The sequence below is a fragment of the Phaseolus vulgaris genome, chromosome 10 (assembly GCF_000499845.2).
Source record: "Phaseolus vulgaris cultivar G19833 chromosome 10, P. vulgaris v2.0, whole genome shotgun sequence".
Classification (NCBI taxonomy): Eukaryota; Viridiplantae; Streptophyta; class Magnoliopsida; order Fabales; family Fabaceae; genus Phaseolus; species Phaseolus vulgaris.
In genome coordinates this window covers 7,601,326-7,613,723 of record NC_023750.2, presented here as the reverse complement: position 1 = coordinate 7,613,723, position 12,398 = coordinate 7,601,326, and the positions used below count along the sequence as shown (strand labels likewise).

General features: G+C 30.7%; 1 protein-coding gene across 4 annotated transcripts in view; it reads left to right on the top strand.

The window, feature by feature from the left end:
* The window catches only part of LOC137818480 (glycine--tRNA ligase, chloroplastic/mitochondrial 2), a 34,785-nt gene extending 24,465 nt beyond the window's left edge, over window positions 1-10,320 (top strand). For all 4 annotated transcript variants that reach the window (XM_068621933.1, XM_068621934.1, XM_068621936.1 and 1 more), the window contains 17 exons: window positions 123-171; window positions 1,488-1,550; window positions 1,635-1,724; window positions 1,803-1,889; window positions 2,530-2,601; window positions 2,689-2,747; window positions 4,065-4,158; window positions 4,468-4,686; window positions 4,823-4,917; window positions 5,396-5,486; window positions 5,629-5,733; window positions 5,819-5,857; window positions 7,361-7,450; window positions 8,507-8,608; window positions 9,296-9,377; window positions 9,578-9,663; window positions 9,975-10,320. In XM_068621933.1, coding sequence (XP_068478034.1) covers window positions 123-171; window positions 1,488-1,550; window positions 1,635-1,724; window positions 1,803-1,889; window positions 2,530-2,601; window positions 2,689-2,747; window positions 4,065-4,158; window positions 4,468-4,686; window positions 4,823-4,917; window positions 5,396-5,486; window positions 5,629-5,733; window positions 5,819-5,857; window positions 7,361-7,450; window positions 8,507-8,608; window positions 9,296-9,377; window positions 9,578-9,663; window positions 9,975-10,073 — 1,522 coding nt within the window. In that variant the 3' untranslated portion in view covers window positions 10,074-10,320. The remainder of the gene's footprint in view (window positions 1-122; window positions 172-1,487; window positions 1,551-1,634; window positions 1,725-1,802; window positions 1,890-2,529; window positions 2,602-2,688; window positions 2,748-4,064; window positions 4,159-4,467; window positions 4,687-4,822; window positions 4,918-5,395; window positions 5,487-5,628; window positions 5,734-5,818; window positions 5,858-7,360; window positions 7,451-8,506; window positions 8,609-9,295; window positions 9,378-9,577; window positions 9,664-9,974) is intronic.
* The last annotated feature ends 2,078 nt before the right edge of the window (window positions 10,321-12,398 follow it).

The window sequence follows — 12,398 nt, the reverse complement described above, 5'->3', positions numbered from 1 at the left end:
AATATCTTGGCCACTTATTCCAAGGCTTAGCTGACACCCAATTATATTAAGTTCTTTTTGGTGTACTAGTTTATTATCTGATAGGTATGAATAACAATTTCCATTTTGTTTATGTTATACAGTGGAAACATGTCTTGTGGTCTTCGCAGTACTTCTTCAGCTGTTGTCCAGGTGCATGCCTGAAGCAATTTTTTTGACAACTGCAAATTAAGCTTGTTTTCTTTATCATTCTCACTTTTATTCTATGGTTTTTAATTTGATGCATGTTGAAACAACATATTTCTTTGAGAAATATCTTTTCATATGCATGTCTGATTCTGTATGTGTAGTAAAAATCTTACATTAGTTCTTAATTTTAGTTCCATTACCAATGGTTCAAGATCACTGCTTCATGAAGGGAAAGTAATAAATCTGACATGAATTAGGGAAGAGAATAGTAAAATCTGATTTAACTGACTGGAGAAATTCACATAACTATATATTCTGAGATTAAAATTTTTATTATTGTACCCAGAAAGAAGTTAAAAATATGTCTATGGATTACGATAGAAAATCTTTAAACCCAAGACATAAAATGATATAGTTAACCTTGCTAGAAAAATGTTACTAAGTGAATCTATGGAGGTTTTCTTATGCTGATGTATAATTCTGCCTATCACATGCAGGAAACATGTTGACTCAGGTAAATTCAGAACATTTATTTCTTATTAAAGAATTATAGGGAGATGTTAAACATAAGATTTAAGCTTGGGGTATGCAATGGAAGAATTCTTGAGGTATTATTTGTGATAGAATGATGCCCCTAAACCTAGAGCTATAAAGAAACTTTGACCACGTGGCCGTAGGACCAATGGTGCAGTGATTATGTTACAGAATGGTGTTGGGTGACAAAATGCTATCCAGAACATAAGTTCTATAGAGAGGGTGACTTTTGGTGGATGTGTGGTAACATGAAAGGATAATATTAGCAATGAATGTATTAGAGAGAAAGTTGGGATGACACCTCTTTACATAGAATAGAAGATGGTAGAATCATTCTTATGATTTGTACACGTGAGAAGAAAACCAATAAAATCCCTAGCTATAAGGGTTGATCAAATAAGATATGCCAATAATTAGAGTAGAAGAAAACTCAAAAACTTAAATTGAAACCTTATAAACAGATTTTGATCTAAACAACCTCTTTAAAGAATTGTCTTTTGATAGAACAAAATGGTATAATTTGATTCATGTAATTCGGTTGAGTTAGTGAGTTTGTTTTTTGTTGTTGTTTTAGTTTTTGGTGATTATAGTCAGGTTTATTGGTGTCCCATGTTCATTTTGTACCTTGAGTTGGGATATGATTGTATATTTCAGAGAAATATATTCACTTTAGTATGTGTGGTCAATATAACGGGCCATACTTTCTGTTCTCTTTGTTTTCTACTGTTTTCTTTTCATTTTAAGAAGGAACTTTTACAAAAGGAACCCTACTATATTAATTGCAGGTGGAAAATGCAGAATCTTATTCAGTTGCAATTAACAATGCGGGAATCAAAGTTTCAGTTGAGGTACAATTGATAAGTTGTTAATATAAAAAATCATACATTATAATTACAAATATATCTAAATAATTAGATTGGTACTCTTTTCAGGACCGTAAGAAAATTATTTTTGAGCAATCTAATGCATTAGCAAAAGGTGTAAATGGCCAAATTCTTATTCCAAAAGGTTTGCTTGACGAGGTAAGAATTTTTATTCCTTCTGATTAATGTTGTGCACATATGTTCATTCTAAGAATTCCCTTTTATATTTAATATTAGGTTGTAAATCTTGTTGAGGCTCCTTTTCCCGTGCTTGGAAAGTTTAAAGAGACTTTCTTAGATCTTCCAAAAGATCTTTTAACAATGGTGAGTGTTTCACTTTTTTGGCTTTTTAATTTTTGTTTGGAATCTGTTTCTATTGATCATTAAACTAGTTTAAATTATAACTCCATCTCAGATAGTGTGCGTGCTTATTTTTAAAATGGACGATGACTGCATTTTTATTTTTATTTATTCTTAGAAAGGATGTTGTAGAGTGAAAAAATTACTCCCTGCTTGTTCTTTGTAATATCTAAATTGTGCCCTTTACATGGCTAATGAATAGGGTGTTCCTTTTGAAAAGAAAATTAACCTACTCTTACATGGCTAATGAATTGGGTGTTTCCTTTAAAAAAGTTTTCTCTGTCAGTGATTTGTTAACATAAATAAACCTTAAATAATATTATTACCTCCAGCTATTCTGTCCAAGTGAAAGGCCTATATAGACAGCTAAATTCCAGATGTTAGGACCCTAATTGAAATACCTTCTATCTGTGACTGAAAATCTCACAATTAACCCCAATATCTAAATGAAGCTAAATTAGTAGAGAGATTTGATCTCTTCTAACGTAATCTATCCTTGATTGTTCTGATTTGGAGGGTCATTATGAATTAAACATATATTAATTCCTCCAGGTTTTGAAAAATATTGAAAATAGAAGCTAACTATTGTGCACCATGCCTGCAGGTTATGCAAAAACATCAAAAGTATTTTGCTGTATGTGATGCAAATGGACAATTATTGCCTTATTTCATTGCTGTAAGTTCTTTCCATTAATTAGTCTTCTAGAATAAGTAGCTTCATGTTTTGAAATTTTATTTATTAAATGGCATGGTATTTTCTCAGGTTGCAAATGGAGCAATTGATGAGACTACAGTGAGGAAAGGAAATGAAGCTGTGCTCAGGTGTTCTTATCTAAACTTATTGTGTCATATATAGTTTATTTAAAAAGAGGTGCCCAGGCCCTCTTGGGTTTGGTGTCCTTGATGAGTTGTCAAACATTTATTAGTTGTTGGCTGTGTTTGATGGCTTCTGTCAAGGACAAACTCTCCTTAATGTATTTGATGGTTTTATCTTTCTAGCACAGTGCTTTAGGCTTGAAGCTGAGAAAATACACAATTCCACTCTAATTTGTGCTGAAATTAACTTCATTTAGAAGAATAGAAGCACCAAGAATGAAACTCTTGACTACTTGGACTCAGGCTCTAAACCATTAGCATTAGGCGAAGTTATCCAACATATATATAAGCTGCATTCTAAGAATTGAGTTCTAAGAATTGAGGCAAACAATGTGGGACTTTCTGTCACCCCTCATCGATAGATGCCTACCAAACCAAATGAGCATATCAGAATAGAAAATTATCAAGATGAGTTATAGGCTTTGATATCATGATCAACTTAAAACCAATTGCATTAGGCAAAATTGTTCACTATATATATATATATATATATATATATATATATATATATATATATATATATATATATATATATATCGCTCCAAGAATTGAGGCAGACGATGTGGAACTTCCCAACAGGCAACCAACCCTTAAAACTTAAGCTATTAGCTGAACTTTGAATAAATTTATATCTTTAGTGAACTTCAAACATTTATTGTGAGAACAAGCAACCACAATATATGAAATGAGGTTCTGGGAAAAAATGGTATTGGAGTAGGGTTTCAGCAAAAGTTACAATTTTTATCTTTGTTTATTTGAATTGTTTTGTTGTTGTAATATAAAACCATTCATTTTGTGTTTCTCCCAACAGCTTAAGCTCTTAGGATAATTGGCTTTTTTACATGATATTGGGATCTCTCAAACAATGTGGTAGTGGTTTATGGTTCAGTCCTTACCACTTTCCATTCTTTTCTACTAAATTTAATGAGTTAGAAGAAGGTAGGCTGGTCTGTGTATCATCTACATTCCACTCTTTAAGCTTGAAAGGTTCATGTGGTGCTGTGACAGGGCACAATAGAGATGATGCATAAAACTTTACAGGTGTTTCCACTTAAAAACTTAAGATTCTGGAATGGTCTGTAGAATATAACGAGATATAGCCTCAACTGTCATGCGGTCCATTAGATACTGATCTTTTACATTGATGCCATTTCTTCAGTTACTAAGAATAAAATTAGCATATTTGAACAATGTAATGTGCACATTTCATGTTTTCTCTTTAATGGGAGAAGGCACATCAAAATCTCTTGATTATATTTGTAGGGCTCGCTATGAAGATGCAAAGTTCTTTTATGAGATGGACACCCGTAAAAGGTTTACAGAATTCCGAAAGCAACTGAAAAACATTCTATTTCATGTAAGTTACAAATTAAACTTTTATTGAAGTGCTTGTATGTAAATCTCATACTAACTAAAATATATATAAAGTAATTCTTCTAATTTAAAAATTTAATGAATAGGCATTTATCATTTTCCATTTTTTTATTTTCTATTACCCGTTTTATTTCTTCTAAATCAGGTCAAATATCAATTCACTGTTTATATTGAAAAGAAAATAAGGGAAAGTCAGGAACTAGTGACAATAATAGTTTTATGTGAAAGTTGTTGAAAATATATCTCTTGACCTCTCGCATCTTGCTTGTTTCAATAACATGGAATGAAACAGGAAAAGCTTGGGACCATGCTTGATAAGATGACTCGTGTTGAAAATATGGTTACTGAACTAAGTTGCATCCTAGATATCAGTGAAGATGTGCAACAAATTACCCGTGATGCTGCCTCACTTGCAATGTCTGATCTTTCCACTGCAGTTGTCACTGAATTTACCTCACTTTCGGGAATTATGGGGCGTCACTATGCCCTTAGAGATGGATACTCAGAGCAGGTTTCTAAATTTTTTTTGCTATATTTGGTTATCTGAAATATCATGTTTTACCACTGCAATCGTTAAAACTTCATTGCATCATGTTTGGTTGGTAGTCACATAATTTTGCTTTTCCTTGTCATTTGTTATCTTGCAGATTGCAGAGGCCTTGTTTGAGATCACGCTTCCTAGATTTTCTGGGGACACGCTTCCTGAAAGTGATGCTGGCATAGTTTTGGCAATTGCTGATAGGTGGAACTGATGCCAGAATTTAAATATCTTCCCCGTTTATTTTAGTGATAATTCAGTTTTACAGTGATTGAGATTTATTGGAAGATTTTTTGAGATATTTTCTAACCAATCAGATTACTATTCAAATTCAAAATAAAATAAAAACACGATAGGAAAGATTACAAAGAAAAGATGAGGATAAGAATAAGATCAGTCAAAGGCTTGTCTATTCTAATGGTTCTAGAATGGATTTATTCTAAAATATCCTAATAACTTCGACAATAGAACTTTCCTTTATCTTGATTATAACATAGACAAAAGAATCAACAATGCTAGTGTATACTTCAGGGAGTTCTTTTTCACCGTTCTTAGATTTACTATGGAATGTTCTTCATTGCAATGTGAAATGTGTTTATGGTACGTGTTATAGGAGAATATGTCCGAATGATTTTTACAGCATAGCTCTTCATCTTAAGAGATATATGATATTTTTCTGCAGATTAGATAGCCTGGTAGGTTTATTTTCTGCTGGTTGTCAACCTAGTTCCTCAAATGATCCGTTTGGTCTGAGAAGAATCTCATATGGTCTTGTAAGTATAACATACTTTTCATCTGTCTAATATTTGTTAAAGTATTTCCTTTTATATCAACACCCACCCCCCCTGCCAAAAGCTTAAGCAGAAATTCTATAAAAACAATTGCTTGCGCTCAGAGATGCACTTTATACTCCAGGTGCAACTATTGGTGGAAAAGAATAAAAATCTAGATTTTAAAAAGGCCCTGGAACTTGCAGCAGAAGTCCAGTCCATTAAAGTAGATCCTCATGTAATAGATGATGTAAGATTAAAGTATTTCATAAATTTCAATTTCTGCTTGCTTCTTGTGATTGAAATCTGATGAGAACAGTTTTCTCTTTCTTTAGGTACTTCAATTTGTCACGCGAAGATTAGAGCAATTTCTGGTAGGTATTATGATCATAATATTTGGTCCATTTCTTGACTACAATTAAACTTTTCATACTGTTATCTTTTACTTTAAATATTTTTCTTTGTTTCTTTATGGCCAAATTAACTTTAAAAGCATAAGGTGAATGACTTGAAGATATATTTCAATTGTTTTACACATTGTTCTTAGCAAAATCAGGTATGTTTGGGAAGGAGGGGGTGCAAATGGTTTGATAGCAGTTTGATTTTGATTCCTTTTTGGGAAAAAAAGTTTTATATCAATTCTAATTCATATTTACTCCTTAATTGCTTCTCATTTAGAACAGCAAGTACTTTACACAAACTAATTACCAGATATTTATATTAAGTATCAAATTGTTGGAGCTTATGGATGTAGATAACTGTACGGATTAGGGAGAGAATAATTAGCATCAGTTATAGGAGTTTTTGAAGTGAATCTTTGTTGCAGTCTTGCAGATCAAAATTTAATTAATGACCACTTGGTATATTCTTTCTTTTGATTATGACCTTGGGATAACCACCCTACAAAAGCTAGTCATTGTAGTGGGCAAGCCCAACACCTTATAAATACCACACAAAAATCTCATACTTCCAATCTTGGAAAGTCCCATTTCTTGCTATTGGATCCTAATATCTTGCCATACTACACATTGCACTGCTTGTTGTAACATGGTACATAGACACCAATTGATAAGAACCTTGGAAGATCTCATACCACAAAACTACCCAAACACCAGTATCCGAAAATTCTAATGTGGGACTCAAGTTCTATACTATGTTATTGGATCCTAACTGTATCATTACAATAGTTGGACAGTGATGTTTTGCTCAGCAAATATTATTCAATGATATATTTGCATGTAGTGCGTACATGTTTTTTTGTATTTGTGCATAATGCTTTGTAATGGTCTGGTGAGTTTTATCATGTTGCTATAAGTTGGAAACTCACATCGAGATATGGTCAAATTATAATATATAAGTGTGTTGTAAATAGCAGGTTATTATGATAAATATATCCTCAATACCTCTAGAGTGATTAAGAGAATATCTTTAGAATCTTCTTACTTCCATATTCTAAGGAGTTCAATTGTTACAAATAGAGGTGATTAGAATGTAATTGGTGTGGTTGTTATTAATAAAATAGTTATTTTTTTTCACATATGCAATGTTTGGTATCGTGTATGAATGCAAATCTTACCTTATAAGTCGACTTTGTGAGGTTAAGTTCTAAATTCACTTTCTAAGATGGTTACAGATCCTATCCTAATAAGGTTTGTTGGAACTTATCGTACCACTTGCTATGAGGCCATTATCCAGCCTCTCACAAATATCTAGTCTCGTGCTCAGAATGTTGCATGAATGGATGTGTTAGAAATCCCTCATCAATTAGAAATATAATCCAATTATAATATATAAGTGGGTGCAAATATCACCTTATTAGTAGGTTTGTGAAATTGAGTTAGACCTAAATCCACTTTCTAAGACTATTTTGTTAACAGATTGACAAGGGGGTGAATGCAGAATTTGTGCGGTCAATCCTTGTTGAAAGAGCAAATTTTCCCTGTCTTGCAGCAAAATCAGCATATAAAGTAAGCATCCCTCTTTCATTTTACTCCATATTTGATATTTGCATTGATGTATACTCAATTGATTTCGATGTCTGTTTCCAAAGTTTAGAGTTAACCCCTTTCCTTGATTCCTCAATCTAAATTATTTCATATGCCAAAAGCATGCAATTAGGGATCATCTTTTGTATGCTCTTGGTAAGCACATCCGGGACTAGATTAATGAGTCCTGATCTAATCCTATCCTTGTTGGAAAGTCCTTAGTCTCACCTCCTAGATTTTTTTCACTAGTAGTTATTTCTGTCATGCATGTCTTGTATGGTTAAGATATAAGTCACACAAACACTTATTTTTTTCAAAGTCCTCCGCGGCACATTATTTGATGCTCAACTAAGTTTTTTCTAGGTCAATAAAAAACATGTGTAGATCTCTTTCTTTGGTTTGGTACCTTTTCAACAATCCCTGTTTAAGATAAATAACTTCTGTTGTAGGCCTTTTGGTATAAAACCAAATTGATTTTCTGAAGTCCTAGTATCTTAATTTGTGCTCAATCAACTCCCCGTAATTTCTTAGTCTGTGTCATAAGTTATATCCCTCTGTAGTTCACACACTTCTAAATGCCTTCCTTGTTTATAATTAGTAGAACCAAAGTGTTCCATTATTTTATTATATATAAATATATACATGTATTACTTTAAATTTTATATATTCTAGTTAAACTATTCAAATAATAGAATTTTAATTCAGCTCAAAATTGGAATTCCGTATCTCAACTCTTAATTATACAGAATTGGAATTGAAATTAGAACTCTTAACCACAATTCAACATGACTTTAAACATGACCTTTAAACATGACTTAGATTCTTGGTTTAGCATTTCGATGTACCAGTATGCAGGGATACAAATTACGATTTCTATAGAAAAAGAACTATTCATGAGGAACTGAGGACCAAATGTGACTGTAATATGAGTGGTCAAGTGTTTCTGAAATATGGGGAATATTAGTTTTGCTGAATGATGTGATACCCACAAGTCGAAAAGCAATTATGTACTCCTGATTGTTTACAATGTTGATTTAGATGGAAGAATTATCAAGAGGGGACCTTTTTTTTAAAGTTGTTGAAGCATACTCCCGGCCAACTAGAATTGTCCGTGGGAAGGAAGATGAACTTCATACGGAGGTATGCATTTTTCTTCGTAAACAGAGGCTACCAAATTACTGTCAAATCTGAGTTATGCATAACATAAAAAAACACACACAGTGTGTGTATTAAATTTCACATAATTTATTTTTTTATAACTATATACGACATTCTTGGACCCACTAAGAAACGAAAATGCGGAAGACCACACCTATCCAAACAAAAGTTAGAAACAATGCATACTCAACTTAGGCTGCCAAACAATCAAACACCTATTTCCCTCCATGAAAATATGAGAAATTTTGAAATGTATACTAAATTTCCATGGGACCAAAGTGCTATCATAAAAAGATTTACAAATGAGAATTTACAAATTTTTAAATTTCATATTAAATGTTAAAGTTAACTTGTGCAATAAGCTTCTAAATAATTTTGAAATTGTATGAAATATTATATGAATATGAAATGCAACGGTTGTAAGTTGACAAAATTCTACACCTGATGTAAACGGATCCTAATCCTATGTAATACTTATACATACACACACCAAAGGATCATCAAAAGACATGTGTCAACTGTAACTAACTGATGGATGCGAAATAACATAACAGAAGAACATATCTCTATCACGAACCATTTATTTATGAGTTGTTTCTGCGTTTCCGTTCTACCATGTCTATTATTTTGACATTTATCTTCTCTTGATTCTTAAACTTACATGACTAGGTGGATGAGGCTGCTTTTGTGACAAATGAAGAGAGAGTTTTATGGAACACGTTTTTGTCTGTTAAAAAGAGTATCAATCCTGGTATTTTTTTTCTACACGTCCACCAATTTTTGCGTATATAGTTGGTGTTATCTACTGATATCGTGCGCTTTTATATTTATGCAATGCAATATAGTGTTTTTTTAACTTGGCACTATATTTAATATAATTAATTTCCTTTTACACAATTTTTTTTTTCATTTTCTTTATTTTGATTATGATACTTAATTTTCTTTATACAGGTCTCGAAATAGATGATTTCGTAGAAACTTCATGTCAGTTGATACAGCCACTTGAGGATTTCTTTAATAATGTCTTTGTAATGGTGGTATGTTAATCTTACTGTACTTGTATAATTACATATCGGGCATTAATATATTTGTGCTAACTCTTAGTACAAGCACTTTAATAGTGTTCGATGAGAATTGAACGATCTAGACTGATTACAAGAATGATAAAGATAAAATTTGTCCAGAAATAATAGGGCTTGATATTGCAGAGCTTTTCTTTCAAAAGTTATTCATGGTATAAAATTAGGATTTCTCTTGTAGTTTCTTTGTGCTTTGGACTGTAAAATTTATCTTATATATTCTGCAGTTTGAGTTTCATAAGCATAATTTTGTTTCTGGTGTATCTTAGGACGATGACAAGATCAGAGTAAACAGGTTAACTTTGCTGAAAGGAATTGCTGATCTCCCCAAAGGAATAGCAGACCTTACTGTTCTACCAGGATTTTAAGGATTGGTAAGAAGATTATTTATTTCTCTTAGGAAGACCATATTATTTTTGAGGTTCCAATTATTTTATTCGCCCTCTTGCTTTTTCTGCTCGAATTTTGCCATCTTTATTTAAGAAGAGTTTCTTTCAATCCATGGCGTGTTGTTTATCCTGCTCCACTTCAGTCTGTAAATTTCTTATGACTCATTTGTAATATTCTTCTTCATCCATATAATAAAATAAAAGATAATGTACTTTTTTTTAATCATCCAATATATCTTTTCAATTCTAAATCATTTTTGTGTTTATTACTTTTTATTGATACTAGCAAAAATACATGGGGTGGGTATTAACATTTTGTAAAAATGATATTAAAAAATATTAAAACAATGCAACTCTTAATATAATTGTTATAATGATATTAACAAAATGTAATAAGTGGAAAAGTTATTTAGTTATTGTGAGTAGAGAAAAGTGTAATTGCTAATTTATTAAATAAAGAAATAATTTTTAATTATTAAAATGTAAAATGATTTAACTAAAAATATATTAAATAAGTTTAAATATAATAGATAATGGTAGATATGTAAAAATATTTAGGATGACAGTAAAATAATATAACACGTGTGAATATAAAATAATATAATTCAACTATATATAATTTTAATATTGAAAAATTGAGATAAATATAAATTATAAACTTAATATTCGAATAGGCAAATTCTCTTTTCACCTCCATATTTTCTCCTTACACTTTCATATTAGTTTTAAAAAATCGATTTTAACCTTTTAAAAAAAACTAAATAATTTTAAATAGAACATTACCTTATCTTTTTAAATAAGTTCAATTGCACTCTTACATTCATATACTTCATTTTCAGCTGCATCGATTTCATTTTCTCTAGTTACAATTTTTTAGAGAAGTTTTATCATTTGATTGTGAGAGAGTTGATGAAAAGATTTAACAAAATTTATACTCCATTTTTGTTTCTCATTTTTTTTTTTAGGTTTTGTGGTTTTAGAAAAATGAAAAATATAAGTCAACAAAACCACAATCACCAGGAAAAACATCATACTAAGAAGAATGATAAAGAAGAAGACACATTTTCCATCATACTAAGAAAGATATTAATTGAAAAAAATATGAAGGTGCGGGAAAAAAAAGGTACGAAGGTATGGAAGAATTTGGTGTATGATAATTGGAAAGTTTGGTGAATTATTCATATACATGTTTAGGCTCTCTTTTTTTTTCAAGTGTTTCTACTCGTGATTTTGGTACCACGATGAAGATCTCACCCTGCCCTAAAAAAGGGTTTGAAATAACTAAATTGCCTTAAACGTTTCTTAAATTTTAGATTGTTGCACCCAAAGGAAAAATATTTTCTTAAAAAAGGTTATTCTACAAAGAATTCGACACCATTTAAGAAAGACTTAAGTGAAATCAATTTTACAATATTTTGACACTCTCTAGAACACTAGTAATAACATTTATCATTACAAAATGAAAACTTTGGAATAGAATATAATTAACAATCTGTTCAAGAAAACATTCGTAATTTCATTTATCATTCTGAAATTTATAATGTAGAAAAAAAAATAGAATGTCCTTTTAAGAGTGTTGAATGGTATTCTTTCCACAATATCTCAAATAACATAATTTGAAATTTTACAATATCTCAAATAACATAATGTGAATTTTATAATAGAGTATAATTGATTTCAAAATAGTATTTCTGAAGGGATATTGAATTCGTTTTTAGTGTGAATACTAATAATTTATGTAACAAGACACTGATATAGATATTGACACGGAGATACGTATAATCTCTAAAATGTAGGACACGGGAACACGTATCTATATATTATATAATTATCAATTATATAAATTGACAATAAAGATTTATGTACACTAAGTATTTTTCAGTATTTTTTTTAGCAGAAATATATTTTTCATGGCTGGTTCGAAAGGATTTGTTTCTTATTTTTATAATCATAATAAAAATTTATACAATAAGTTTGAGTTTTTAGAAAATTAATATATTTCTCCTTTAAAAAATTGTGTTAGACCCGTGTTAGAATTTTCAGAAATTCAACAAATATTTTTTTAATTGGACACTTAACCAATAAATGTTCTACAAGTAACATACGAGTGTCGTGTTTGACACGGACACGTCATTTAAAAGGAGTGTATGAGCTTCATAACTCATAATGCATTTATTATTATGGAATGAAAATTTCAAAATACAGTATATTGATTTTACAATCGTCTTTAATAAAGATTTTGAATTTACTATAAAATAGTATTTTTGAACGAAATAAATGTTTTGGATGCAGCAATCTAAGTTT